Source organism: Nyctereutes procyonoides, unplaced genomic scaffold (genome assembly GCF_905146905.1).
Source record: "Nyctereutes procyonoides isolate TBG_1078 unplaced genomic scaffold, NYPRO_anot_genome, whole genome shotgun sequence".
NCBI classification, from domain to species: Eukaryota; Metazoa; Chordata; class Mammalia; order Carnivora; family Canidae; genus Nyctereutes; species Nyctereutes procyonoides.
The window spans coordinates 69,088,497-69,115,249 of record NW_026575146.1 but is presented as its reverse complement, the minus strand read 5'-3'; the positions used below and the strand labels follow the sequence as shown (position 1 = coordinate 69,115,249).

Below are 26,753 nucleotides of genomic sequence, written 5' to 3'. Positions count from 1 at the left end.
CTCAGCAGGTGGCCTGCAGGGGGCGTGTTTATTTCAACCACAGATGGGATCCATGCCCCAGAGGCTCTGGCTCAGGCTCTGGCTCCGGGGCCTCACTTCCAGCGACCTCCAACTCTGCCCTTCCCTGCCCCCTTCCGGCTGTAGGAGAAGAGGGAAGGGGTGTCAGGAAGAAGGGGCTCCCCCAGCCTCTAAGATTGGCCCTGCCCTCAACTCAGGGAGTCCACAAGCCCCACCCCCCCAAATTCCCGCTGTCCCTGTCAAGAGGACCGGGCAGGCAAATGCGTTGACCGGGCAGTGTGGTTGATGGTCTGAGGGTTTGCTGACTGGGGCTGTATTGTTGATGGTCTGGGGCCGGGTTCCACCCACCCGCTTGCAGGAGCCGAGGTCAGTATGTTCCTGGGATGGGCTGGGGGAAGGGAGGGATGGGTGACAGAGAGCGGGTGGCAAAGAAGAGGGCCCAAGGCTGGGGTGAAAGAGAGAATGTGGGACATGGGGATAGATGAACAGAGAGCAAGAGAAAGAGAGCTGGGGAGGCAGAGCAAGGCACAGAAGTCACGGCGGGGTTCTCATCCTGTTGACCGTTGGGGCAGTGGGGGGGGATGTCCTGGACACTGCAGGGTGCTGAGCAGCCTCCCCGGTCTCCCCACCTGGATGCTAGGAGCACCTCCAGCTGTGACAGCCACTTGTGTTCCAGCCCCTGTCCAATGCCCTGGGGGGGCAAGACCACCCACCCCACCCTGAGAGTCCTGACTTTGAGGGACACAGAAACAGGGATGGAGACCAAAGAAGAGGGACCCAGGGCAGATGCCAAGAGGGGGCAAGGGACCAAAGTTCACAGAGAGAGGGAGGGACAGACCCCAGCGTCAGAGCGAGGGGTGGGTGGCACAGGGCTCAGCGCCCGAGACACACTTACAACTTCTGGGCATGGCTGATGCGGTTGTACAGCACGTTGATCTGTGTGGGAAAGAGAGACGGGCTGCGGGGATAGCCTGGGAGACGCGTCTGCCCACCCCTGCCCTGCACAGCGCCGACATCCTCCATGGGAGACGGGCCTTACCTCATACTTCTGCTGCTTCAGCTTCTCCATCAGGTCAAACTTCTCAGACTCCAGCTGGTGGATCCAGTCCGACAATTCCTGGGCCTTCTCCCTGGGAGGACAGAAGGGTGGCTGTGGCGCCATCCCACACCCCCAGCCCACAGAGAAGTGCCCAGAGCCACCCCACGAGACTCTAAGTTGGGCCGCACTGTTGCCATTCTGCTAATATCTGAGGCCAAACTATTCAAAGTGAATGGAAGAAAAAGGGTTTCCAGTGTCTGCCCACTGTCTCCACATCCAAAATCCATATTTCCCTAAGGAAGAATGATGTCATGGTTAAGGACCCAGGTTCTGGGGTCCAGAAGCCGATTCAAGTCCCAACTTTGCCATTCTCCTGTTTGTGACTTTTACCAAGTAACCTCCCCTAGGATCCCATTTCCCTCTCTGTAAAATCATGGCTACCTCCTCTATACCTCTTCTCCCATTCTTCCTTAGAAACAACCTTTTGCAATAGGCCTAGTTAAAAAGCCACTCTCCCAAATCTCCTGTGTAAGTAGGGGTGGCCAATGGGGATGAAAACAGGTCCCTGGATAGGGCTCCCAGGAAAGCCTTTGGTTAATTCATTCTGTGCAACTTCTTCCTGCTGCTTGGATGTGCTGGCTGGAGCCCCAGCTGCCACTTTGGACCATGAGGTGATTTTGAGGATGGAAATATCAGGCTAAATGTGGTAGAGCAGAAAAACAGGAGTCTGGGTCTTCAATCATTTTCTAGAGTTTTATACCAGCTGTGAACCACCTAGTCTCAGAATTCTCCCATGTGAGAAAATAAGCCTCTGTATTTTAGGCTGCTATGGACAGGTGACTTTACTAGAAGCCAAGCTTATTCTTAACTGATAAAAAGTCTATTGCACAGAACTGTTATAGGATGTGTAATGCCTGACACGTAGTAAACACTCAATAAAGTCAATGTTACTATAATTTTATTATTATTTACATTGCTTGTTTTGTCTTGCTAGCTACCAGCTTTCCACTGCACTCTCCTCTGGGGCACATTTTTATTTGAAAAATGTTGTAAGACCCTCATATTAGACCCTTTATCTAATGAATAAAATTGAGGTAACTGGATCTAAATATTAGTGGACCCAAGTTATAAGTGAGTGTGTGGTGGAGGGCAGAGAAATAAGAAAAGGGGGAAACGGGGGTGGGGGGATGAGCAGCCACATATTACTTTATGACGGGCTCTGTGAAAATGTGCTCAGAAGGGGGAGTGCAAAGTGATCAGTGGGCTGGAGCCATATAAACACCTCCAAGAGCTGACCCTGTGCATCTTTTCTTGTGCACAGTATCCTCACACTGGTAGTTTGAGATCCACATGGTGGACATCATGGAAATCGGCAAAAGCTACGATTGGGACCTTTTGCTTCTGGAGAGCTGGCAGTTTAACATCTACCATCATACTACTTTATAATGCAGTGAGTACAGGCTGCTGCACCAGACGGCCTGGGGCTCATTCCTAGCACTTACACTTGCAAGCTGTGCAACCCTAGAGAGGTTACTTAACCTCTCTGTGCCTCAGGAACCTCATCTAAGAGGAGGATACTCATAGTATCTACGTCACAGGGTTGTAAGCCCTCCATGGGGCATGGCTGCTGCAGCGATCACAATCATCACCACCACCGCCGCTGCCATCATCATCATCATCATCATCATCATCACCTCACTGACCTTTCACAGGTGTATGAAGTAGACTTTGTTATCCTGGCCTTATTTTGCCAATAAGGAAAGTGAGGCTCAAAGAAATTGCTTGCCATGCCTAGGATCACACAGCTGGTAAGTGGTAGAGCCACCACTGAGCTCCAGCCCCCATTGCTGTGCTGCCTCTAGGGTTGTGGGGGTTTCTGACTTTATGGGTCATACCCCAGGTCAGAGAACATCAGGCTATGGATGAGGCCCCAGAAGGAGAAGCACTCTGCAGTCTTCCCTCCAGTGCTTATCACAAGATGGGGGCTGTCCTGTGAATGGGAGGTAGAGGAGCAGAGGGAGTCCCAGGGGGCAGACACTTGGCTGGAAAGGTCTCACTGACATGTCTGGCTTTAATTCACATAAAGATGGGGCTTCCTGGGCTCAGCAGTTTAGTGCCGCCTTCAGCCCAGGGTGTGATCCTGGAGACTGGGGATCAAGTCCCATGTCAGGCTCCCTGCATGAAGCCTGCTTCTCCCTCTGCCTGTGTCTCTGCCTCTCTCTCTCTCTCTCTCTCTCTCTCTCTCTCTCTCTCTCTCATGAATAAACAGATAAAATCTACAAAAAAAAAAAAAAAGATGGGGCTTCCTGAGTTTCCACAGGACCTCAATAAGTCAACAAAATCTCCTAACTTTTGGTGAGCCATCTTATCTGGCTTCCCCTCATATGACCCCCCAGACTCTACATGTCATGGTAGCCACAAAAAGTGAATCAGTGACATATTTCACTGGAAATACAAGGGAGTCCAGAGAGGGGGACACACTACCTCAAAGTCACACAGCACCAGGGCTCAGACCTGGGCTTCTGCTCTCCCAGAGCTGGGTAAGGATACCCTTATGTCACCGTCTTACAGCCAGCCCCCTCCCACCCTGAGCCCCCATCCCACCGGTATACCGGAGCTGGTCTTCTCCCATGTGGTCAATGTTCAGAGGCTTTTTACGCTCAGACAGGATACGTAGTTTCATCTCCCGACCTGTCTGGCGCTTACCACGCTTTTGTTCTGCCTGAGAGTAGAGAAACAGACACACTGACATGTGGGATGGATCAGAACCCATGGAGCTGAGCTCCTCACCACCTTGTCCCTACACCCAGGAGTCCAGGCCCCCAGCGCCTCCTCCCTCAGGCCCAGGAGTCCAGGCCCCCAGCCCCTCCTCCCTCAGATCCAGGAGTCCAGGCCCCCAGCCCCTCCTCCCTCAGACCCAGGAGTCTAGGCCCCCAGCCCCCACCTTCATGGGGAACCAGAACTCTAAGCCCTCTGTTGCCTCTTCCCTGGAAACATAGACCTTAGGTCCAGAGGAGTGAACTCACCTTGACCAGGTAACCCCCAAAATGGGCTCCCATATTGGACAGAACCTTCTTCTTTTTAGCGTCATCCTCAGCTCGCTTCTTGGCCTCTTCCTCCTCCTTCCGCATCTTCTCCTCCTGAGGGAAGAAAGGGGTTAGCCCTAAGGCCTTGCCCACCCACTTCAGGGAAAAGGTCTGGGATGGGGAGCTGGGAGGAAATCTCACTGGTGAGGTAAGTGAAGCAGGACCAACCAGACACAGTGCATGAGGCAAAGTCAGTGTCAGAACAGGCAAGAATGCAGACATCCTGGGGGTGCCTAGGGGGCGCAGTTGGTTAAATGTCTGCCTTCGGCTCAGGTCCTGACAGGAGGTCCTGGGATGGAGTCCCACATCCAACTCCCAGCAGGGACCCTGCTTCTCCCTCTGCCTGTGTCTCTGCCTCTCTCTGTGTCTCTCATGAATAAATAAATAAAATCTTTTTAAAAAATTAATCACACCTGCAAAGTCCCTTTTGCCATGCAAGGTATCATATTCATAGACTCTGGGCATTAGGATGTGAGCATCTTTGGGAGACCAGTACTTTGCCTACCATGTCACTACTCCTAATCTTTAAAAGTGCTTCCAGGAGTCCTTGATGTCAAGGCAGATCACATATCCAGAGCCTACGCCAATGGGAATATCCTAACCAATCTCCTACAACTAGCTAGCAATTTGCTCCAAGTTGGACAGGTGACCAATCTGCACTCATCCCAGAATAAAGCAGAAGACAGATAAAAGAGAAATTATAGCCAGAGTTGCTAATGGTCACTTGCCATCCCTGCCTGAGAACGGGATGTCCAGTAGGGTGACCAACCATCTGATTTTCCTGGGACTGATGGGATACAGGATTTTCAAGGCCCAGGCCAGGAAAGTCCCAGGCACACCCATGATGACCTCATCACCCCAGGGTCCACAGAAAAATGGGCCCAGGGATAGGAAGACAAAAGCTGAGTCTTTGTGAGCTTGAGTTTCTTGATCCAGCCATGCCTGAAGCAAGTCACACTCCACTTTTCTTTTGGTTATATGAGCCAATAAAATTCTCTTTCTGCTGAATCCGGTTTGGGTTGGGGTTTCTGTCCCTTCCAAACGGAAAGATCCTTGAATGATACAGCACAAGGACTTTCTCAGGACGACAGAAAATATGACAAATGGGAAACAGAGCATCCAGCTGAAGAAGTAACATTTGGTCTCCCTTCCAGGGCAGGGCTGGGCAGGGCAGGGAAGGGCAGGGGAGGCACCCACCGCCAGCTTAGCCTGACGCTCACGCTCCTTCTCCGTTCGGAAGCGCTGCTGCTCAGCTCTCTCAGCTCTGCGCCGCTCCTGGGGCGGGAGGGGTGTGTTGGGGGGAGAGAAGAATGAGGGGGTGCAGGGACGCTGCCTCCCCAAGGAGGTCAAGAGCAGAGATGAGCTAGTTTGAGTGTGGCCATGGACTTGCACCAGTTGCCAGTTCCCATAAGATTCAGCCTCAGGCCTGCACTGTCTGAGAACCATTCCCAGCCCAGCCCCTCACAGGGTGAGGGAGGAACTAGCAGAACCCCACCTCCCTCCACTCACAATGCGCTCTTTCAACGCAATGAGCTCCTCTTCCTCTTTCTTCCGCTGTTCAAAATGCACGTCGATGAGCGTCTGCAGCTCCAGCAGATCTTTCTCCATGCGCTTGCGGTGGATGTCCTGCAGGCCGGAGGGGGGGCGGGGAGCGTCATCCCCAGGCAGTGTGGGGGACCCGCACCCACCTGTGCGCACCTCGGAGGAAAGTCAGGGCAGGGCCCTTGGGGGGGGCAGGCACGATGGACTGGGACAGTTTAGGGAGTCTGGTGGCCGCTGTTCGCGATGCTTGCAGAAGGTGGCACTAGCGACCCACTAGGTCCATTTTAGGGGATTCCCGAAAGAAGGGAGATGCCAGGGACGCCTCTTCCTAATTTGCACAAAGACACCTGGAGACTGGATGTCCCTTACTTACATCGAAGTCCACACGTTCCCCTTCTGGGATCTTGGGGGGGATCAGTGGAGGGACCACAGGCCTGATGGGTGGAGAAGGGGAATAAATGAGCAGCCTGAGCTCCCTGATGGAGCTCCCCAGCTGCTGCTGCTGCACTGTTTACCCTGGCAGCCACCAGCCACGTGTGGTTGGGGCACCTGACAGCTGGCTGGTCTGACTTGAGATTCCATGTGCCATCTGTGAAACACACTGGATTTTGAAAACTTGGTTCAAAGAAATGTAAAATATTTCACTAATGATGCCGCTTATCAATTGATTACATCTTGAAATGATAAAATTTCAGATATAGTGGATTGAATGGAAAAATGCTATGAAGATTAATTTTATCTGTTTTGTTTTACTTTTTAAAATGCTGCTTGTAATATATATTTTTATACATAAATTATATACATAGATTATACGTGGCTTGCATTATATTCGTATTGGGTGGTGCTGCCCTGAGGGGGGTCCACCCTCCATCCATGCCTTCATTAGAATTCTCTCTTCTCTGCTTTTTAAGACAGAAACTTCATCTGATTTCCTTCCTACTCCTCTCGCTGTCACCTCGGTGTCCTGGTCCCCAGAGAGCCCTTTAAAGAGTTTCACCCTTGGGAATCCCTGGGTGGCTCAGTGGCTGGGCACCTGCCTTTGGCCCAGGGCATGATCCTGGCGTCCCATGTCAGGCTCCCTGCATGGAGCCTGCTTTTCCCTCTGCCTGTCTCTCTCTTTCTCTCTGTCTGTCTCTCTGTCTCTTTCTCTCTGTCTCTCATGAATAAATAAAATATTTAAAAAAAAAAAAGTTTTGCCCTTTTATTCGTTCACAGGACACTCCCACAAGGCATGTCATTCATTCGAGTGACTTTGATTATCATCAATTACCAAGGATTCACCAACTCTGTCTCCAGCCCAGATTCTCTTTGAGGTTCCAGACTCAGGTTGACAGGTGCTTCCTGACATTTCCTGCCTTCTCACAAACCATGCTGCCTCTGAGCTCACCAACTTCCCCCAGACTGAGTGGCGGCCATATGGCCCAGACCCCTGGCAGCAGTGCTCACATTCTCCCTCCCCTTGCCCCAGTGGCAAGTCTGGCCTCTTTGCCTGGGCATCTCCCCAGTCTGTTCCCCAGTTTCCACCCCATGCTCCCCGCCCTAGCTCAGGCCTCAGCCCCTTTCCTGTGAACCTTCATGCCAGCCTCCTCCTGGCCCCCCGCCACCTCTGGCTGTTCACCTTCAGTTCATCTTCCTTCATGACTTTAGAGCAGTGTTTCTAACACCCAGAGCTCATCCTTAAGACAAAGTCCAAGCAACCCAGCATTCAAAGTCCTTCTCCATCTGGCCCGTCAGATCCTCCAGCAACTTCTCTCCTCCTTCCCAGATACACACATTTCATGGTTCCCTGGCTATGACATGTGCCTTTGCACCCCTGGGCCTTTGCATATGCTGTTCCCTCTGCATGCAATGCCCTTCCCCTTCCTGCTGCATCCCCTGAGGCCTTCCCTTCTCCAACAAGCCTTCCCAGATCCCAAAGCACACCTGTGCCCCCCTGATCCCCCTTGCTGTCTCACTGAGGTCTGACCCCTCTACTCAAAACCTTCCATGCCTCCTCTACTCAAAACCCCCCATGGCTCCACAGGGCCAGGCTTTCACAGCCCCATGCCTTCTTGCACTCTGCACTCCAGCCATAATGAAATTGGCACCACTGCCCACACCAACCCAGAACTCTCCTTCTTGTGCTCAGATCGCAGCCTCCTTGCATCTCCAAGCTTTGGCCCCAATGTCACCTCCTCCAAGACCCTCCACCCTCACGAGCTCTCATGGTCTCCACAGATCTGCTTATTTTAGGACTTTCATCATCAGAATGACCTGTGTCTCTGTCTGTTCCCTGAAAGCCTGGCCTGAATCCAACCACTGCACCATGCATGCACCCTGTGAAGCTTTCTCCTTTACAATATCCCTCCCACCTCCTTCAGCTAGTGAACTCTTCATCCCTCAGGACTCTAGCATCACCTCCTCCCCTGGGAAGCCTTCCTTGACTGCCTAGGGCAAACATAGTGCCTTCTTGTGTGCTACCCTCACTGTATCTGGGTCTGTTTCACCAACAGAGCAGATGGGTTCTGATATACCAAACACCAAGGGAAGTTCTCTGGACAATTGGCTGACAGAACAAATCCCTGCCCTTTCCTGCTTCAAGGGCCCCACTCTCCTTTTCTGCTTTTCTTACACCCTGTCTCTGGGGGTGAGGGGGACATATTTAGGAGGATGTGATTAGGATGCTTAGCCCCTAGGATCTCACCTTGGTTTGGGGCGCTCCTCTTCTAGTGGGGAGATACAAAGAGATTATTAGCAAGAGTTCATGGGGGTGGGCCTGATACACCCAGAGGAGGGAACTCCCCTTCAAGCCATAGACCCTAGGAGCAGCTCTGGGGGAGAGGCATGAGTAGGGGAGGAGAAGAGGGAACAAGGGAAATCAGGAAGAGGAGGATCACACGCATCAGATATACATTCAGAACTGGTGTGGGGTCCCCCTCCCACTTCTCTGGGAACCCAGGGCTCCAACCCCCCCAGACCTTCCTCTTACATACCAAAGCTCCTACTCTTCTGCATTTACACCTAGCACTTCAGGGTGCCCCCAGCCCCTCCTCTCTGGGGACACAGGAATCCAGCTGCCCAGGGAGAGCCCTTTCTGCAACTCACACCCCAACCTTTGAATGTATATGAAGGAGAAAAGTGACAGGGTCGGGGACTTAGATGGGGTGGGGGGGGTGTCTGTCCGCAAACATCCAACCCTTCTACAAGAATTCCTCCAGGCTGGGGAAGAAGGCTTGGGTGTCGGTCCCTTTAAGAAGGAAGGGAATGGGTTAAAGCCTCGGCGAGGCCGTTTCCCTTCGTGGACACCAGAGGGCGCGCGAGCTCTCCGGGGCTTAAAGGACCGGGCCTGGGCGGGTTATGCGGGCGCAGGGGTCCTCGCAGGGCGCGGGGCCCGAGGAAATCCGTCTCGGGAAGCGAAGCAGCCGCGGTTACCTCGCTCTGCCACGGGCTCCGGCTCCTCGGCGGCTGGGGAGGGGGAGGCAGGGGGAGAAGCGAGGAGGGGGTAGCGAGGGGGAGCGGCCACGCCGGGGTGCGGGGGCGGGGGGGGGGGGGCAGGGAGGAAAGAAAGGGTAGAGGCTGTTAAAGGACCTGAAGCCGGGGCGGTCGGGAGCCCCGTGCCCGCCGGCCCCGCCACGCCCAGCGCCCCCTCCCCACCCGGCTCCGGCCCCGCGGGGCTGCCTGGGCTGCAGACCTGCGGGTCCAGGCCTCACCTTCCTCCTCCTCCTCCGCGGCCTCCTCTTCTGGAAGGGCAGGGGGGCAGAAAAGGCAGGGTTAGAACCCCACAAGAGAGCACGCCCAGGGTGCTGCGACTCCGAGGGTGGCCGCCCCGCGTGGCCGGGGGCGATGAGCGACCCCTGTCCTCGGGCCTCCCGCGCGCTTGTCCCCAGGCCACCGAGGGCCACCCACTCCCCACTCACCTTCGGGCTGCTCCCTGAGGACAGAGGAAGAAGGACAGAGAGAGGCAGGGTTAGCGTGTTGGAGGTGGGAGAGGGTCCCACCTCTCCATACCCCAGCCCTCCCACCAGTGCCACTCACTCCTCATACTCCTGCTCCTCGGTGTCCGACATCCTGTGTCACCTAAGGACCAAAGAACATGCGACTCAGGTGGGGTCCCGATGGAGGAGGGGCTGGGGGCCAGAGTCCTGGGTCTGAGGGAGGAGGGAATGGGGGCCTGAAGTCCTGGGTCTGAGGGAGGAGGGAATGGGGGCCTGAAGTCCTGGGTCTGAGGGAGGAGGGCCTGGGCGCCTTGACCCCTGGGTCTGAGGGAGGAGGGGCTGGGGGCCTGGACTCCCCAGTCTCAGGAAGGAGGGGCTGGGAGCCCTGACAGGGAAAGGGCTCTGGGAGGTGTGGGGGGAGCACAGCCCCAAAGCTGCAGCTCCTGCCCCTCCACCACCACAGCTGTCCTCCTTTGTCTTATGACATGTCCATGGGAACCTGATCTGAGTGGAGATTAGGAGAAGGTATTTGGGAAGGGACTGTGGCCTGAAGACAATAGCTGCCCCACCCCCCAAAGGCTATTTTGGGGGGATGTCGTAGATGGTGAAACAGAGGACATTTCCTAAGAAGGGATTCAAGGGGGGAGGCTCCTGGGAGAATTAGTCACACAGGCTCCCTCTCCACCCCTCCCCCTCCCCCTATCTGGTTGTCTTCCCACCTGGCCCCTCCTGGCCTCCTCCCCACAGCCTTGAAGGAAGCAGGACTCATCAAGAGCAGTGAAGTCCACACATCTCACCCTGACTCCTACATAGACACCACATCATCTTTGGGATTCCCCCAGGACCAACAGTATCCAGGTTAAGAGCACCCCCAAATCCTGAGACCCACAGATCCTGAGACCCTCAACTGATGATGCCCCTGTTTCTGGGGACAAGCAAGGCCTCATGTCTCCAGATTCTGAGAACCCCATTCTTGAGATTCCAGCGTCTGGGCTCAGACATCCCCAGATCTTGACGCCCTAGGTCTCGACACCTACATTCTGAAGCCTCAACGTCTTGAGACCCCAAAATCTAGACGCCCAAGCTCAGAGGTACAATTCATGTTGCCCCAAAACTTGGTACCTCCAATCATATGGCCTCAGACCTGGAGACCTCAATTCTCAAATCACCAGAGTCTGAGGCTCCCAGTCCTGACACCCAGCCCATAAATGTCCAAGCCCAGATATCCCCAATTTCTGAGATTCCCTCTGAGCTCCTAGGTCTGAAGGTGTTATATTCTGAGACACCCCAATCTCGGCACCCCCAGACTCCATAACTCCCAAATCCTAATACCTCTGTCCTCAGGCCTCATAAAGCCTGAACTTCCCAGGAATTCCCAAGCCTGAAGTTTGTACCACCTCCACCTCCGTAGCCACCCCTCCTGTCGTCTCCCCCCATCTCCCCCCAGTACGAAGCTCCTGGAGACCATTACCTAAGGCTGAGTCTGCAGAGTCGGTGAGCAAATGGGCAGGGCAGATCTGTTGCTGACCCAGCAAGTGGAAGCACCCCCGGTTTATAGTGGAGTCTCAGCCCCGCCCCCCAGGGGAGAGGGAGGGCCTGAGAATTCCTCTCTCAGACCCAGAGTCCAGCTCAGAGGCTGCCCTGCCCCCTCTTTGGCTGCATATTCAGGATCCTGGCACCTCCTGGGGGTCTAGGGACCCCTTCACCCCATCAGCATGGCCTTGAACCTAGACTGGGTCAGGTGACCTCCAACCTCCGGACTCCCCACCTCCCTTACAGCACGCTGAACCCGATGCTTTGAAGTCCCTGGGCTTGGCACACAGTAGGTCCTCAGAGAATACTTACTAACAAAAAGAGCACAAGGGGTGCTTCCTCTTATAAGGCTCTTGTCCCGGTTTCTGTGTCTCTTCGGGCCTCTCTGCATCTCTGATACTGTCCATCTCTCTTTTGTCTCTGGGACCCTCCACCTGTGTGTCTCTGTCTCTGTCAACCCCCTCCCACCCCCACCACTTTGTCTGCCACCAGGATTCCATCCTGGTGACAACAGGCGCTAAAGCCGGGAAGCAGGTGTGGGTCGGGGGAGGGGAGAGGGTGTGGTGTCAGGCCCGCGACCTCACACTCCCCCACCTTCATCTGACACTGAGCTGTTGGGTATTCCTGCCCCCCTTCCCCTTACCCACAGCCGACCACGACCTTGAACCCTAAGGGAGCCAGCCGCCCCTCCTGCCTCTCAATGTCTCTGTCTCTCCCTGCGTATCATCTCTGTTTCTTTTTCTGGGCATTTCTCCAGGGGCTGTCTCTCTGGGTCTCTCTGAGTCTGTGTTTTCACTCCCTGTGTCTCCCCATGCATTTTTGTCTCTGCATTTCCGGGGGTGAATCTGTCAATTTCTGTAAATCTGTCTACTGGCATATGAATGCGTGTGACCTCATTTATGTCTTTCTTTGGCTCTGCCTCCGTGTCTTCCTCTATGTCTCTGCCTTGTCCCTCTTTAAGTCCCTATTTCTGCCTTGTTTGGTGGTCTCTGATGTGCTTTGTGCACATCGGCCTCTCCATTTCCCCTTTCTTTGCAAGTCTTTCTAGGAATCTCTGTCTTTTCTCTCTCTGTGGGTCTCTGGCTGTCTCTGTGTGTGTGCATGTCTCTCTCCTTGGACCTCGGTCTGGGCATCTCTGCACACCCTGCGTGTGAGGCAGAAGAGCTGGGAACGCCCCCTACTGCAGACCCAGCTCTGCTCCTGCTGTGTGGTGTGGCTTTGGGGGACTCTCCCCTCAGTCTTCTCATCTCCCTCACACCGGAGCCCCAGGTAGCAGACTTGCAGCCACTTCTAGCTCAGAGAGAAACTTTATTCCTCAAGGACACCTTCAGGGCCAGGGCAGGGGGCAGCCAGCTCAGCCTTCAAACTTTTTCTTGCGGCCCTCCATTCCACTCAGCGCATCGATGTTCTTACGCCAGTCTCCCACCTCCCGGTTTTCCTGGAGGAATGGGGCCAGGAGTGAGGGCTTCTCTCCCATCTACACTCTCTCAAATAGCCTCCCCCCAATCTTTGGCCTGCTGGGCCACTCTGCTTTGGATGTCCATCTTGAGATCTGCTTCTGGAAGGCTTCTCATCCCCTCAGGTGATCCCATCAAAGTTGCCCCCATGCACTTCTGGCCTCCTTGCTACTTCCTTTCTCCCTAATGCACTTCCTGGCTTCCCCTTCTACTTTCTGGCTTCCCCTTGCACTTCCTATGCCCCTCCTATACTTCCTATTGGGGACCTCTTACCAGATTCTTCTTCCCACAACTCCAAGTAGCATCTGCCCTGAGCTTAGGCCCAATGACTGTTATGTCCCACACCCTCTCCTCTGAGCACCCCCTTTCCTGGCTCTAGCCACACTCACCTTCTCTGTGTCTTCCTTCTTCACCTGCTTGAGGTGGGCCCGCAGGTCTAAGGACTCCTTAGCCCTGGTGCCCAGCAGCGCCTGCATCATGGCATCTGCAGAGATCCTCACCCTCCGCAGGGTGGGCCGCTTAAATTTGCCCCGAAGGTCAAAGATCTTCTGGGTCAGATCTGCTATCTGGGGGCAGCCATAAGGGAAGGTGGAAACCTCCCCCAGACCCATTCTTCCACCCTACACTTCCCTCTGCTCTCTCTCCAGGCCTATGGAGGTCTCATCCAGGCTCCTCATCCAGTAACTGTAAGCCCTCCCGACGGGCCCAGCCTCCTCTCTGAAAAACACTGACACCTCCTGGTCCTGCTGCATGCATCCCACAATTCCCTGACCCATGCCTGAGCTCACCTATCAACAACACCCAATGCTCCAGCTACACATTTCCACAAAAACAGCTTCTGCGTTCCTAGCTCCTGGCTTTTGTGTGCTATTGTCCCCTCTGCCTGGAACAGCCTTCCCTAACAATTTATACTCATTCTCCTGCCCCATCCCTGCCAGGCCCAGCTGTCCTGGGTCTCCTGGTGTCTGCAGTCAACAGCAGCTGCAAGGGCGTGGACTGAGACCACAGCCCCAGGCACAAGACTCTACCCAAGGGGACCAAGACTGCCCAGGGCCCCCCACCTCTGTGATGTTCTTGGTGACTTTCGCCTCCACATCGTATCTCTCTTCATCCACTTTGTCCACTCGGGCGTGGAGTTGTCGGCACAAGTCCTGGTCAAGAATGTGGTATGTGTGGTTGGGGGGTGGGGGTACCCTGACTCCTGAGTCTGAGGGAGGAGGGCCTGGGGGCCTGGACATCTAGTCCTAGAGGACTCTGGGGCAGCTGGAATAAAGGGTGCTGGGAGCCAGGAGTCCTGAGAATCTGACAGAATTGGGACTGGAGAGCCTAATCTCTGGGTTTTGAGACTGTAGGCAGCTGCAGGCCATATTTCTGAACTCCTGAGGGTAAGGATTAGGAGACTGGATCACAAGGTCCAGAGCAGAGGTAGGGGACAGTGACTAGACCGGTGAGTCCAAACAATGCAGGAGCGGACACTAGGTACCTCGGATCCCCAGCTGGGCAGGAGTCCCTGATGAGAACGGTACCTGCAGCTCCGCGAAGCCCAGCCCGGCTAACTCCAGCGGCTGGCACCGCGTGCTCAGAGCGCGCCCTTTCTCTCCGCGCCGCTCCTCCGCCTCCCTCTCCAGCTCTTGCTTCGCGATCTGCAGCATCAGGGTCTGCAGAGGCGAGGCCGGGGACCGCAGCCCACCCGGGGAGGCGGATGAGGGCTGCGCGGCATCCGCACCAGGGAAGCCGCCCTGGCCAGGACAGCCCCCCAGTTCCAGGCAGGGTCCGCGGTCTTCCAGAGACGCTCCCCTTCAATCCGAGGCTCCGCCCCCGTGGCGGGGAGGGGGGTGGGTGCTGCTCACAAGCCACGCTCACTCCCCACTGAGGCCTCGTCCTACCCCCTCCCGCACCCGACCCTCCAGCTCCCCCCCCCTGAGGACACCTAGGCGCCCCCTCCAGGCCCACCAGCACCTTCAGCTGCAGTTTCCTCGAGGCGGAGATCTTGGACTTTTTCTGCCGGGGTGACATGGAGCAAGGAATAATCAGGGCGGGGAGTAGGAGACAGATGGTGGGGGGCATGGGTAGGTTCCAGATTTGGACTCGCTTCCCGCTGAAGCCAAGCCGCTCAGCCGCATCCACCAATCCTGACCCCTGACTGCTTAGGCAGTTCCCATGGGCAACGAACTCCGCCCATAGGCAGGCCACACCAATCCGAGCCCTCCCTCCGCAAAACCCCGCCCCTAGGGTGCAGCTTCCTCCTAGGCTCCGCCCACAACCAAAGCCCCGCCCCAGCCAAGGCTCTGGCACCGCCCCTCCACCCCTGGGTCCCGCCCCCTCTGCGGACTGGGAACCTAGCCCCGCCAGCCCCGCGCTCACCTTGGCGTGCGGCTCCGTGGCGTACGCGCGGTAGTTGGCGGAAGACTGGCGTCGGATCGGGGCCGGAGCGGGGGGCGGGCACCCCGCCTGGGGTTGTGGGGATAGAGCCACGTCACTGCGGGCCCCCCCCCAGAGCCCCTCTACGGGTGGAGCTGCCACCTCCCGCCCCAGGCCCCGCCCTGCGGCTCCCTCCCCAGCCGTGGACCCCGGCCCGCGCCTCCTCTCACCGCATCGCCGCTCCTGAAGGAAGAGACCGGGAAGGGGGGGGTTAATGGTGGGCCTGTGTCCCGTCCAGTCTAAGGAACCCCAGGGGCCGCCCACCAGCTGCCCAGTCCTCGGGTTCCAGGGAGTCTGGTTCCCAAACCTTCCTTCGTGCCGATAGCCAGGAGTCTGTCCCCACCTCCCTCCTCAGGCCGTGTGTCCAGCCTCACAGGCCCAGGTCCCACCGCCTCGGGCCCTTCAGGTCCCAGTTCCCTAGATGCACTCACTCATCCGCCATGTGCAGACTCAGGCCAAGGCTTGCAGGAGGCAGAGGAGGGCAAGGGGCGATTGGAAGGTCAGTGAGGGGGCATCCGGGATGACCTTGAAGGACCCCAGAGCTTCAGTCTGTCTGCACTGCTCAAGCTTCACTGAGGACACTGAGATAAGGGGCGTGGACTGAGACTAAATATACTGCTGCCACCTCCTCCCCCTGCCCAGGATGTGAGATAACCGGGGCGCGTGAGGGGTGGGGTGGGCCGTGCTCCAGCTGGATCACCCTTCCACCTTGGAGGCCTGGAACCCAGCCCCTCCTCCCTCAGACCCAGGGGTTCAGGCCCCCATTCCCCTCCTCCAGCAGACACAGGAGTTCAGGCCCCCAGCCCTTCCTCCCTCAGATGCAGGAGTTCAGGCCCCCAGCTCCTTGGTTCTTCAGACTCAGAAGTCTGGGGCTCATCCCCACACTAAACAGTGATCTCCATGAGAGCTATGATCAGTTTCTGTGTCCCAATCCTGTTAGCCACTCAATAAATTTTGTTGATTTATGTGACGATCTAGGTATGGTCCAGACTCTCAGGCAATAACAGCCCAGAGAAATCCACTTGGAACTAGGTCTCCTCTCTTAACCACCCTAGCCCCTTCCCTGTCCCAGCCCTGGAGACAAGAGTGAAGACAAAGACACAAGGGCACATGAAGAAGAGGACACCACTCTTTTTATCTGGACTATGTGGGTGTGGACCGGCCCTGGAAAGCAGATTCCCCCAACCCCCAGGTAAAATAGGACCTCTGAGGACAAGAAAACCACATAGAGGGCCTGAGACTCAGGGCCGGATCTCTAGAGTCTCAAGAATGGAATGTGGAACCCTGAAAGAACACTCTAGAATTCTAGGAACAGAATATAGAATCCCAGGAAGGTAATCTGAAATTCTAGGGACACCGCTGGAGCTGTTGGAGAATATTGAGAGTATACCTGAGTGAATATTCTAGAGGCAAGCTCTACTTCCAGGACCTGACCTTAGAGGTCAGAGATGGGGGACTGGATATCTGGGAATGGGGTCAGACTCTCTGTGGGTGGAGCCAGAACCTTGGGGAGTGGAGCTGGAGTTTGAGGGGTTCTGAGCGCAGTTTGAGGGGCTAAGAGGGTGGGGTCCCGCCTTTGAGAGGCTGACTCTGGTTCTCAAGGGCCAGAGCCAGGGTGTCAGGGGGCGGAGTCATGGATTCCGAAGCTGAGTCAGTGTGCTGGCCAGCAGAGTCTAAGGCTTTGCAGAAGCGGGCAAAGGTCTCGGAGGGCCTGGCCTGGGGTGGGGGCGTGAATCCAGCGGCCTGAGCTAACTCTCCAACCCGGGCAGCAAAGCCCTGCAACTGCTCCTGCCTCAAGTCCACCAGGTACCTGAAACAAGGAAGGCGTATGTTAGGGGGTCCCCGGCTGTGAGCCCAGGGCTGGATGTTCCCTGCCCTGCGCTCCCACTGGCTGGCTCACCGGGCCAATTCCACCACCAAGCGTCCTCCGGGGGCCACACAGGCCCCGAGATCGGGGCTGAGAAGATGCACCATCCTGAGTAGAGAAAAGTGAGGGCTGAGGACTGAGACTTAGACTTTCAGGTCCTGAGGGAGTAGTGGGGCCGGGGAATCTGGGTGCTGATTGAGGAGGGGCTGAGGGCCAGGATTCCTGGGTGTGAGGGCAGAGGAGCGAGAGACCTCTTTCTTACCCACAGGCCACATAGAGTAGCTGGAACCGTCCCTTGTAGCAGCTCTTGTGGTGAAGGGTTTCTGCAGAGCCGAGAGGCAGGAAGCGCACAGTGAAGAATCCCGGGGCAGAGGCAGCTGGGGATGAACCCGCAGTTAGGCAGGCACACCAAGCTTGGAGATAATGCTCCTTGCCTACCTGTCTTGAAGCCCTTTCTCATCCTCTCTCGTAGATGGATTCCTGGAAAGTTCTAGGAAGGTCAGCCCAGCAAGCAGAGATCCATTTTACAGACTAGGCAACTGAGGCTCAAGAGAGGGAAAGAGCGGGTGGCCCATGGCCATACGGGTCATCCAGACACTCAGGAAGAGCCAGGTTAGGTGATGGTTACCAGGGCGCAGGACCAGAATCAGGGCAGGGGAAGGGTCTCTCCACGGGTGGGCTGGGCCCCAGCACCCTGTTAGAATACTCTAGCCGCAGGTAGGATTAGAATTCTGTTGGAATTCAGAATGATACCAATGGTGTCAAGATTGAGGAAAGGGAAAGAAATACAAAAAAAGAAAAAGACATATCAGGAACAGGAGATCCTTGTCCAGTTGTTGGAAACCATATCGGAGCTGAAAGACCTGGAACCTAACGCCCAGGATGGGGGTCCAGGTCCCACTCTTTCCCTGGGGGATGATGTGACCCCTTTCCACCCAATTCGCATTTCAAGGGGGTCAGCGAACCAGGACGCTTACTTCGCTCTGGGCTTGCACCCTGGCCATCCTCGCGATCCCCGCGATCGCGATCCCCGCGATCCTCGCCGTGGCACATCTGCTCCGGGTTTCCCTGGGTGTTTCTCGGGCGCCCCCAGGCGGCCATCTCTCGGAATAGCTCCGTCACGTTGTGCTGAGTGATCTCCCCAGCAGTCTGGGGAGAGAAGGGGCGCAGCCAGGATGACACGGCTGGGCCTAGAGTACACCATCCCTCCCCGGAACGCCCAGTGCGAGGTGTGTGCTGGCGAGGGGAGCGGTTAAAGTACAGAGGGGCGAGGCCTCGAAAGCCCTCCCTCAGCCCCAGCACCTGCAGTCACACACCTTGACCGGCTGTCCGTTGCTGGTCCGCAGGAGGCTCTCATCGTCTGTTTCGATGCCAAAGGCCACGAATGGCCCCGTGGCGATGTCCCCCCAGTAACCGCGCGCTGCGATACGCTCCCCGTGCTGGAGAGAAAAGGCACGTGAGGTCAATGTTGGAGACCCCGGTTCCCGTGTCACTGAAAAGAAGCACTGGCCCGGGCAGGGAGAGGACGCGTACATGGCTCAGGAAGCGACCCGACGCAAGGGTCCGGTTTGGCACATGATAGGCGCTGGAGTCTCTGAGTTCAAAGGCGACACCTGTGTCCCTCCAACGCCGGAACTCGCGAGTGTGGATGACTCGGGCCTGGATAGGAGGCCCGAACGAACAGGTCTAAGCAAATCTGGTATATGGGCCCCCAGTCCCACCTCCCTCGGACCCCGGAGTCCGGGCCCCCAGCCTCCCAGCCCCCTCACCCCGCGATCGTGCAGCTTCATGTGCAAGTCCCAGTCGCTGACACCGTGCCGGGCGTCGTAACGGGAGCCCAGGTAGTGACGCAGCCTGGAGTCCCAGAAGCGACTCATGGGGAAGGCCTCGGGCTCCTTCTCCCCGCCCGCCCAGAAGCGGAACACAGCCTCCAGGGCATCGCGCTCACGGAACTGCACGGCCGGCACGCGGGAGGTTGGGGGGCGGGGAGAGAGTAAGGGGGAGGAAGCTGCAGGGAGAGCCGGATCTTCTGCTTTACCCTCCCTCCCACCCCAGGGCGCGAGGAGGATTCTCCCATTTCTCAGAAGAAACTGCAGTTCCGAGAGTAGAAGCCACCACCTAGGTCACATCACCCGGTGAGAGCTGGGGGGCTGGGGTTCGAACGCCATCAACGAAAACCCTTTTGGGCTTCCCATTTCCATTCTTCCCGTGGCCATCGGGATCCTGGGCAGTGGCGGCACCTTGAGGGCGCCTAGGCTGATCCAGGGCAGCTGCTCCTCCAGGCGGTCGGGCTCCGGGACCAAGTGCGCCAGGCGGGCGGCTTGCGCGCGCACGAAGGCGGCCACCTGGGGGCGCAGCAGCGCGTTCCCCCACACCTCCAGGAAGGTCTCGCTTCTCTCTGGGGTAGGGGTAAAGGGGCGGGAAGAAGGAGGGAGGGTTAGTGGACAGAGCAGACGAGTGAACCCAGAAATGAGACCCATGTGGCTGACGCACACCCTCTTTAATCTTATTATGTCATAGTCATGTGAGCATAAGGGACACTGACCAAATCCCCATCCATCCCCCAGACTCTAAGAGTCACTTACACCCAACCTAAGTCTCCTCCTAGTCTTCCCCACCCACCAGATGAGCCCAGTCCTGCAGCTCATGTTTGAATTTTCCTCACCTTATAAAAGAAAAAGTTATGTATAGATGGAGATGAAATGGAGATTTATGCATGTTAAAATATTATAGTGTTAAATTGTTCCTTTTTAGTTAGGAATCTTACCAGAGAACTATTCATCTTTAGTTGTATACAGGTTTATATCTATATCAATGTATCTCTATCAATATGTAAATTGATTCATTTAGTGGTTTAAGAATCCTGTAATAGAGAACTATATACCTGTAGTTAGATAGTTAGGCTCAGAGCCTTTTATGAGGTACACTGTGACATGATGTGTGCAGTGTATTCTGAATGCTCTGAGCTATTAACAACTACCCTCCAAGGTCGTGAAAACAATGATGATCAGTAAGAGGTACTGAGCCTATATCATAAGCCAGGAGCTATGCATTGTTTTTGTTTTTGTTTTCTAATTGAATCCTCACAAGAACTCTATGGGGAAAGAACTTTTAGGATCTCCCTTTTATCAATGTAGAAACAATGTGGGCCCGGAAAGGGACAGATAGTAGCCCCAGGTCACTGAGCAAGCAGAGCCAGAATTTGAACAGACTGTCTCAAGTCCAGACTTGGCTGCAGACACTGGGCCAAAATCATTGTCATCATGAGATCATGATTCCTGCCACCCTGCCCCTTCTCTTCGTCCTCCGCCTCCCAGGGCTACGTCTTCAAGACAGACTCCCTGAGATTCATGCCTCCAACTGAGGACATTCGGACCTGTAGGAAGGCTCTGGAAAGGACTGAGCTCAGTTCTGCCAAACCTTCCCCACATCTGGGGGACCCACTACCTCTTAAGAAGTCCTTTGATTTCTTTTGGTCCTCTCCTGTGCTAGGAGCTTTTGAATGCTTACCCTGTGTCATGCATTGTGCTGACAGCTTATGTACATTTTCTCCTGGAATCCTCTCTCTCTTTTTTTTAAAAGATTTTATTTACTTATTTATTCATGAGAGACACACAGAGAGAGGCAGAGGGAGAAGCAGACTACCTGTGGGGGAGCCCCATGTGGGACTCGATCCCGGGACCCCAAGATCACAAGCTGAGCCAAAGGCAAATGCTCAACCGCTAAGCCATCCAGGCATCCCTGGAATCCTCTCAATGGCTCTAGGAGGTATATTTAGCCCCATTGTACAGGTGGAAAGAGTTGAGGCCGTAAGCCTGACAAACTAGTGAACAAGTGATGCAGTAGGTAGCTAAAATGTTTACACATTGATATGCCAGAACCCCTGCAGGCAGGGGGAAGAGGCTGCGGGCCAGAATGTCTGGGTCCTTGCAACTGACCTTGCAACCCCATCTTCTCAGGTTCCTCTAACGCTAGGCTGAAGATCAGCATGTGTCGGGCCACAGCTTCCAGATTATTCTCTAGCACATAGAACTGGAAGATAGATAGGGCAAAATGACTCTGAGATCTGTATCCTTGGCTTCTTGGAGACCCAGGGATGGAAGACTTCAGCCTCCTGCCTCCAGAGGACCCAGGCATCCTGTACACTGGCCCCTTTCCTTCAAACACAGGAGTCTGGGCACTCAAACTCTCCTCCCCACCATTAGTCAGGGACCACGAGTCCTTAGGCTCTTCCTCCCACTTGAACCCGAGTCCCCAACCCTGAAGTCTAGGTCCCCAGCTTCTACCTCCCTCAGACCTAGCAGTCCAGGCCTCCAGCTCTCTTTCCCTTCAAGGACTCAGGAATCTGGGTTCTCATCTTCATCCTCCTCCCTCCCCAGAATCCCAGCTTACGTGTAACCTCCTGCGAGGCCACAGCGCCGCCCGGGCCAGGGTCCGAAGCAGGTGCCGCCCATCCACGGAGCCCACGAGCAGTACATCTAACTCGGGGGTCCTGGGCTCGGTATTGTCCCGCAAGTCTGAGTCCACAGGAGGACCTGGCAAGATGACACGGGCTGGGGTCTGTGGCCTGGAGAGTGCCCCACAACGGTGGACTACAACTCCCAGTAGGACTCGCACGCCTGGCCTACGTTCCCAAAGGGAGCTGTGCCTCTAAGCATTCTGGGACTCGTAGTCCGCAGAGGCCCCTTGGGCTGCCCAGTGAGGGGGCGGCGGCGCCATTGGAGCCTCGGAGAACGTTAGGGCGCCGCCTGCCAGGCTGGGAAGGCAGCCGCCTTGTCAGATATGGTCCAGCGTGGGGACTCACTCTCAGCCTGCAGGTCCAGCGCCGGGGACAGGCCCCACCAGGATACGGAGCCGAAGCCTGCGCCGGAGCCCGCCGGCGTGGTCATCGCCCTGCAGAACAGACATCCTGGGAGTCCCCAGACATGATCCCTGCATCGCCCCGCATGCCCCTCTCACCGCCCCTCACGTCTCGGCCCTCTCCTCCAAGTGACACCCCCCTCACCTCTACCCTTCCAAAGACTCCCTCCCTGCTCGGTGCTGCGCTCGGTTCCGCACCGCGTACACACACTGCCTACCTCCCTCTTCCTTCTGGACCAATCAGCCAATGGGAGTACGCGGGCTGGCACCGGTGCTATCAACTGACCAATGGGAGCGAGCGAGGCTCGCCTGCTATGAACTTTTGGCCAATGGGAGAGCTCGCGGGCGTGGAGGGCGTGTGGACGCGGTTGTCATGACGATGGAGCGGGCGAAGATAGAGCGGGGCCGGGGGCGGCTGGGGCGGGGCCTGGGGAAGTCCACATCTCTGAGATGGGGAAGGTAGGGGCCGATTCAAATTGATATAGAACTGAAAAAAAAAAAAAAAAAAAAAAGAACTGAACAGAATATTGATTAATTCAAATTAAAGTGAGGCTGCCTGGACCTCCTCTGTATCCCCTGCCACCCCACACCGTGATCCTACCACCCAGGCGGGAAATGCAACAAGGTGCTGGCGCTAGCTAGCACTGGCCCCTGGCTGTTCAATTGTCAGGAATTTTGCAACCTGGCTGTTACCCACAGTCGTTGCTAAAAATTAAACTGACTTACTAATTCCTAAAATTAAACTCAAATTAAGTGCATTATATTAAAATAAAGGCAATACAGGGATCCCTGGGTGGCTCAGCCGTTTAGCGCCTGCCTTCGGGCCAGAGCATGATCCTGGAGTCCGGGGATGAGGGATGGAGTCCCGAGTCCCACATTGGGCTCCCTGCATGGAGCCTGCTTCTCCCTCTGCCTGTGTCTCTGCCTCTGTGTGTGTGTCTCTCATGAATACATAAACAAAATCTTTAAAAATAAATAAATTTTAAAAATAAAATAAAGGCAATACATACTCAAAACTCATCACTTCTTATTTTACTATATTTTCCTATTGCTGGTGGTCTTAAGGTTTTTTTACGTCAATTGTATTCAAATGAAGAAATAATATTTTATTTTAACGCAATCGTTTAAAAAAATCAAATTGGCAAACTACGACCACTGGCTGCCTATTTTTCTAAATAAAATTTTATGAGAACCAGGGCCAGGAGTAGTATGAAGAGTAGTGGTCCAAGTGCACGGTCAGACCCTGTCTTTAAAATTTTTATATTTTATCCATCGTTGATTTCTTTCTTTTTTTCATTTTAAGTTTTTATTTAAAGTCACTTAAGTTACTTTACTCCTACATCTTCTCAATGGTTTCTTCCTTATATTTGCCCTTTTCCTTTCCTACTTGGCGAGATTTGGCTTTATGCTCAAGGATCTTTTTGTGGTCTTTGTCCAGTTTTAATCTAGTGATAACCACTTTGCTAGGGTGAATGTCCACGTGGACAGTTGTGCCATTTGCCTTCTCTGCTGTACTTGTTCAATGTAGATGACATAATTCTTCCTGTAAATCTGAACTATTTTGCTGATTTGCTGACCTTTGTAGTGTCCTCGCACAACCTGCACTTCATCATCCTTCCGGATGGGCATGGACCGCACGTTGTACTTCTGCCTTGGCTCTTTGGAAAGCGGGGAAGACATGATCTTCCTGCGAATGTGGGAAGGTGCATTGAAATGCCGCTTACGATTTTTGCTCCGGTCAGAAGTCACAAACGGGGATCCCTGGGTGGCGCAGCGGTTTGGCGCCTGCCTTTGGCCTAGGGCGTGATCCTGGAGACCCGGGATCGAATCCCACGTCGGGTTCCTGGTGCATGGAGCCTGCTTCTCCCTCTGCCTGTGTCTCTGCCTCTCTTTCTCTCTCTGTATGACTATCATAAATAAATAATTTAAAATTTAAAAAAAATTTAAAAAAAAAGAAGTCACAAACGGATTGAACTTCATATTGGCCACTGGCGCCTCGGCGATGGCTGCCCATCGTTTATTTCTTTTCCCTTTTTTTGCATTTTTTTTAAATTTTAAAAATATTGTATTAAAATTCTATTTATCTTGATGAATGGTGTTGTTTTTATTTTTTAAAGAGTCCATGTGGGACTCCATCTCAGGACCCTCGGATCAAGTCCTGAGCCAAAGGCAGACGCTTAACCACTGAGCCACCCAGGTGCCCACCACTAAGCCATGCAGGTGCCCCTGAATGGTGGTTTTGTTTTGTTTCCTCGGCTTTGCCTTAAAATTTGGAACCTTTATCTTGACCCTGGGAAATACTATGTTACTGTATGATAGAATACTAATAGACATCACCTCTGGACTTTATATTCAGTGACTTCATTTAGACAAATCAGTCACTTTTTCTGTGCCTCAGTTTTCTGCTCTGTAAATTATGAATGGTCAGCTGGCAGTGATGTGATGCATTGAAAGGGGTCCATCTGAGGACAGAGGACACTCTGAGGACAGTTCTGGGCACTGGGAAGTGAAGCTGAGGTCTCTGCACACCATGCAGGACTCACTGGCCTTCTGGCTCTTTTGAGAACACACCAAGCCTGTTCCTGCCCCAGGGCCTTTGCAATTTAGGGTTCCTTCTGCCTGGAATTCTTTTTGCCTTCATCTTTTCTTATTTTTATTGTGGTAAAATACATGCAACATAAAACTTTTTTTTAAGATATTTTTTTTATTTATTCATGAGAGATACACAGAGAGAGAAGCAGAGATACAGGCAGAGGGAGAAGCAGGCTTCCTGCAAGGAGCCTGATGTGGGACTCGATCCCAGATCCTGGGATCACGCCCTGAGCCGAAGGCAGATACTCAACCACTGAGCCACCCAGGTATTCCATGCAACATAAAGTTTAATGACATTTAGTATATTGACAATATTGTGCAACCAACACCACCATCTGCTTACAGAACTTTCTCATCATTCCATAAGGAAGTCCTGTATTCATTAATCAGTCACTTCCCATTTCTCCCTCTCCCTAGTGCAGCAAACCACAAACCTACTTTTTTTTCTCTCTGTGGATTTGCTTATTCTGAACATTTCATACAAATGTAATCATATAATATGTGGCCTTTTATTTCTGACTTCTTTTGCTTACAATCAAGCTTCATTTTGCTGTAGCATGAAATTGGTACAAACATTCCTTTTTATGACTGAATAATATTCCATTGTATTCCCCTCTTATCTTTGCAAGCCTCGTTGTTTCTTGTCATTCAAAGCACAGCTCAAACATTACCCCTTTAGGAAAGTTGTCCCTGATTGCTCTAAATTATCCCAGCTCTCTCTAGTTTACTTCCCAATACAGTCCACTATTTGTAATGATTTTATTTTTCTCACTTGTCTGCTCTCTTGAGACACAATACCAGGGCCCCCAATGTCATCATTTAACTCAGAACATATTCTATCCCAAGATTTAGAGACAGATTTCCTGGCTGTATGAGCCTAGGCAGGTCCTGTTACTTCTCTGAGGCAATGTCTTCGTTTGTCAACTGGGAATAATAATCATGTCTATTTCATGGGGTGGTTGTGAAGATTATTATTAGCAGGAGTAGCAGTAATAGTAACAATAGTAATATGTTGTTTTCATAAAGATGTCCCCTCATTCACTCATACATAAGAAATTACCGCATCTGGGATGCCTGGGTGGCTTAATGGTTGAGCGTCTGTCCCTGGCTCAGAGTGTGATCCTGGGATCCTGGGATCAAGTCCTGCATCTGGCTTCCTGCAGGGAGCCTGCTTCTCTCTCAGCCTACGTTTCTGCCTTTCTCTTTCTGTCTCTCATGAATGGATGGATAGATAGATGATAGATAGATAGATAGATAGATAGATAGATAGATAGATAGATAGATAATCACTGCACCCCCTTGAAGAAATTTGTTAAATCGCATGGACATCACAATCTGTAACTGACCAGATTTCCCTTTTCCCTGATGGTTGGCCATCAGGGAGCTCAGTGCAAATTAATACTTTGCCCTTTCTTTAGTACATGGGGCAAACTTTTGTCTCATTTCCACTTAACCTGCTGGTCCAAGAGCTCTCTTGCCAAATTTCATGGACCTTTATCTACCACCTGAAAACCTGTCTGAGATGAGAGGAGGGAGAGGCCAAGGAAATGACTGTCTTTCCTATACACAGGTTAGGAAGCAGAATTTGTTGAAGGAAGGAAGAGGTGGAACTGTTGGCTTTCCCTGCATAGTTCTGTTATTTCTCCCAGTCTCTGGGTATTCCCAGACTCTGCATATCTACTTTGTCTCAGTGATGAGAGTACATCGCTTGGAGGTCAAGTCCAGATCTACATCAACTCCGGGTTTCCAGCATCTAACAGAAGCTGCCACAGTGAAGATCTCAGGGAAAACAGAATGGATGAATGATGGAAGAAAGAAGGGAAGAGAGGAAAATATGAGTATGAAAATTTTTTTTTGGGCAGCCCAGGTGGCCCAGCAGTTTACCGCCACCTTCAGCCCAGGGCATGATCCTGGGGCCCCGGGATCGAGTCCCACATCAGGCTCCCTGCACGGAACCTGCTTCTCCTCCTTCTGCCTGTGTCTCTGCCTCTCTCTCTGTGTGTCGCTCGTGAATAAAAAAAAAAAAAGAAAAGAAAAGAAAAAGAAATTATTTTAAAGATTTTATTTATTTATTCACGAGCAATAAAGAGAGAGAGAGAGAGAGAGAGACACAGGCAGAGGGAGGAGAAGCAGCCTCCATGCAGGGAGCCCGATGTGGGACTTGATCCCAGAACTCCAGGATCAGGCCCTGAGCAGAAAGCAGATGCTCAACCGCTGAGCCACCCCGGCGTCCAATGAGTTTGAAAATCTATGTAAGTTATAGCTGTGGGAGCGGATTAAATTTGTGAGCAGTAAGTGATTCTCATGGACTACTCATAACAAACATACAGGAGGTATTGTTACAACTACTATTTTTTCACCGGAGGAAACCCAGGTTCCGAGGGATGCTTGAACGAATAAATGAATACATGGATGATGGGTGGG

General features: G+C 53.8%; 3 protein-coding genes and 1 pseudogene across 5 annotated transcripts; all 4 read right to left on the bottom strand.

Annotated features, from left to right (window-relative positions):
* Positions 1 to 9: 9 nt before the first annotated feature.
* Positions 10 to 12,288, bottom strand: TNNT1 (troponin T1, slow skeletal type). Of its 3 annotated transcripts, XM_055311331.1 has the most exons (14): positions 11,071 to 12,288; positions 9,700 to 9,741; positions 9,582 to 9,595; positions 9,375 to 9,404; positions 9,097 to 9,129; positions 8,369 to 8,390; positions 6,059 to 6,119; positions 5,653 to 5,769; positions 5,341 to 5,418; positions 4,084 to 4,197; positions 3,670 to 3,779; positions 1,058 to 1,148; positions 914 to 954; positions 10 to 138 (listed from the first exon to the last, which is right to left on the bottom strand). In XM_055311331.1, the coding sequence occupies exons 2-14, from the start codon at positions 9,729 to 9,731 to the stop codon at positions 93 to 95; spliced, it is 789 nt and encodes a 262-aa protein (XP_055167306.1). In that variant the 5' UTR covers positions 9,732 to 9,741; positions 11,071 to 12,288; the 3' UTR covers positions 10 to 92. The 3 variants fall into 3 exon arrangements, with proteins under 3 accessions (XP_055167306.1, XP_055167308.1, XP_055167307.1); XM_055311333.1 differs by lacking the exon at positions 9,097 to 9,129; XM_055311332.1 differs by lacking the exon at positions 11,071 to 12,288 and having other exon boundaries at positions 9,700 to 10,262.
* A 132-nt stretch (positions 12,289 to 12,420) lies between these two features.
* Positions 12,421 to 15,577, bottom strand: TNNI3 (troponin I3, cardiac type). Its single transcript, XM_055311335.1, has 8 exons — positions 15,442 to 15,577; positions 15,181 to 15,193; positions 14,954 to 15,040; positions 14,549 to 14,590; positions 14,116 to 14,247; positions 13,651 to 13,740; positions 12,979 to 13,155; positions 12,421 to 12,570 (listed from the first exon to the last, which is right to left on the bottom strand). The coding sequence occupies exons 1-8, from the start codon at positions 15,450 to 15,452 to the stop codon at positions 12,487 to 12,489; spliced, it is 636 nt and encodes a 211-aa protein (XP_055167310.1). The 5' UTR covers positions 15,453 to 15,577; the 3' UTR covers positions 12,421 to 12,486.
* Positions 14,954 to 21,938, bottom strand: DNAAF3 (dynein axonemal assembly factor 3). Its single transcript, XM_055311324.1, is given in 13 exon segments — positions 14,954 to 15,040; positions 15,442 to 16,820; positions 16,911 to 16,985; positions 17,140 to 17,254; positions 17,855 to 18,026; positions 18,194 to 18,316; positions 18,411 to 18,536; positions 18,647 to 18,829; positions 19,118 to 19,275; positions 20,816 to 20,909; positions 21,270 to 21,412; positions 21,682 to 21,770; positions 21,883 to 21,938. Coding segments are annotated over 11 exon segments (1,608 nt in total). The 5' UTR covers positions 21,767 to 21,770; positions 21,883 to 21,938; the 3' UTR covers positions 14,954 to 15,040; positions 15,442 to 16,486.
* Positions 21,939 to 23,073: 1,135 nt separating this feature from the next.
* On the bottom strand, positions 23,074 to 23,751 carry LOC129500067 (60S ribosomal protein L26-like; annotated as a pseudogene).
* Between the last annotated feature and the right edge of the window lie 3,002 nt (positions 23,752 to 26,753).

Coding starts and splice junctions, on each gene's coding strand:
- TNNT1 (XM_055311331.1), bottom strand. CDS start 9,731: ATGTCGGACACCGAGGAGCAGGAGTATGAGGA. Junction 8,391..9,096: donor GGAGCCCGTGGCAGAGCGAG/GTAACCGCGGCT, acceptor TCTCCCCACTAG/AAGAGGAGCGCCCCAAACCA. Junction 3,780..4,083: donor TTGGGGGTTACCTGGTCAAG/GTGAGTTCACTC, acceptor CTCTACTCTCAG/GCAGAACAAAAGCGTGGTAA.
- TNNI3 (XM_055311335.1), bottom strand. Junction 13,156..13,650: donor TCACCAAGAACATCACAGAG/GTGGGGGGCCCT, acceptor GGCTGCCCCCAG/ATAGCAGATCTGACCCAGAA. Junction 12,571..12,978: donor AGAAGGAAGACACAGAGAAG/GTGAGTGTGGCT, acceptor CCATTCCTCCAG/GAAAACCGGGAGGTGGGAGA.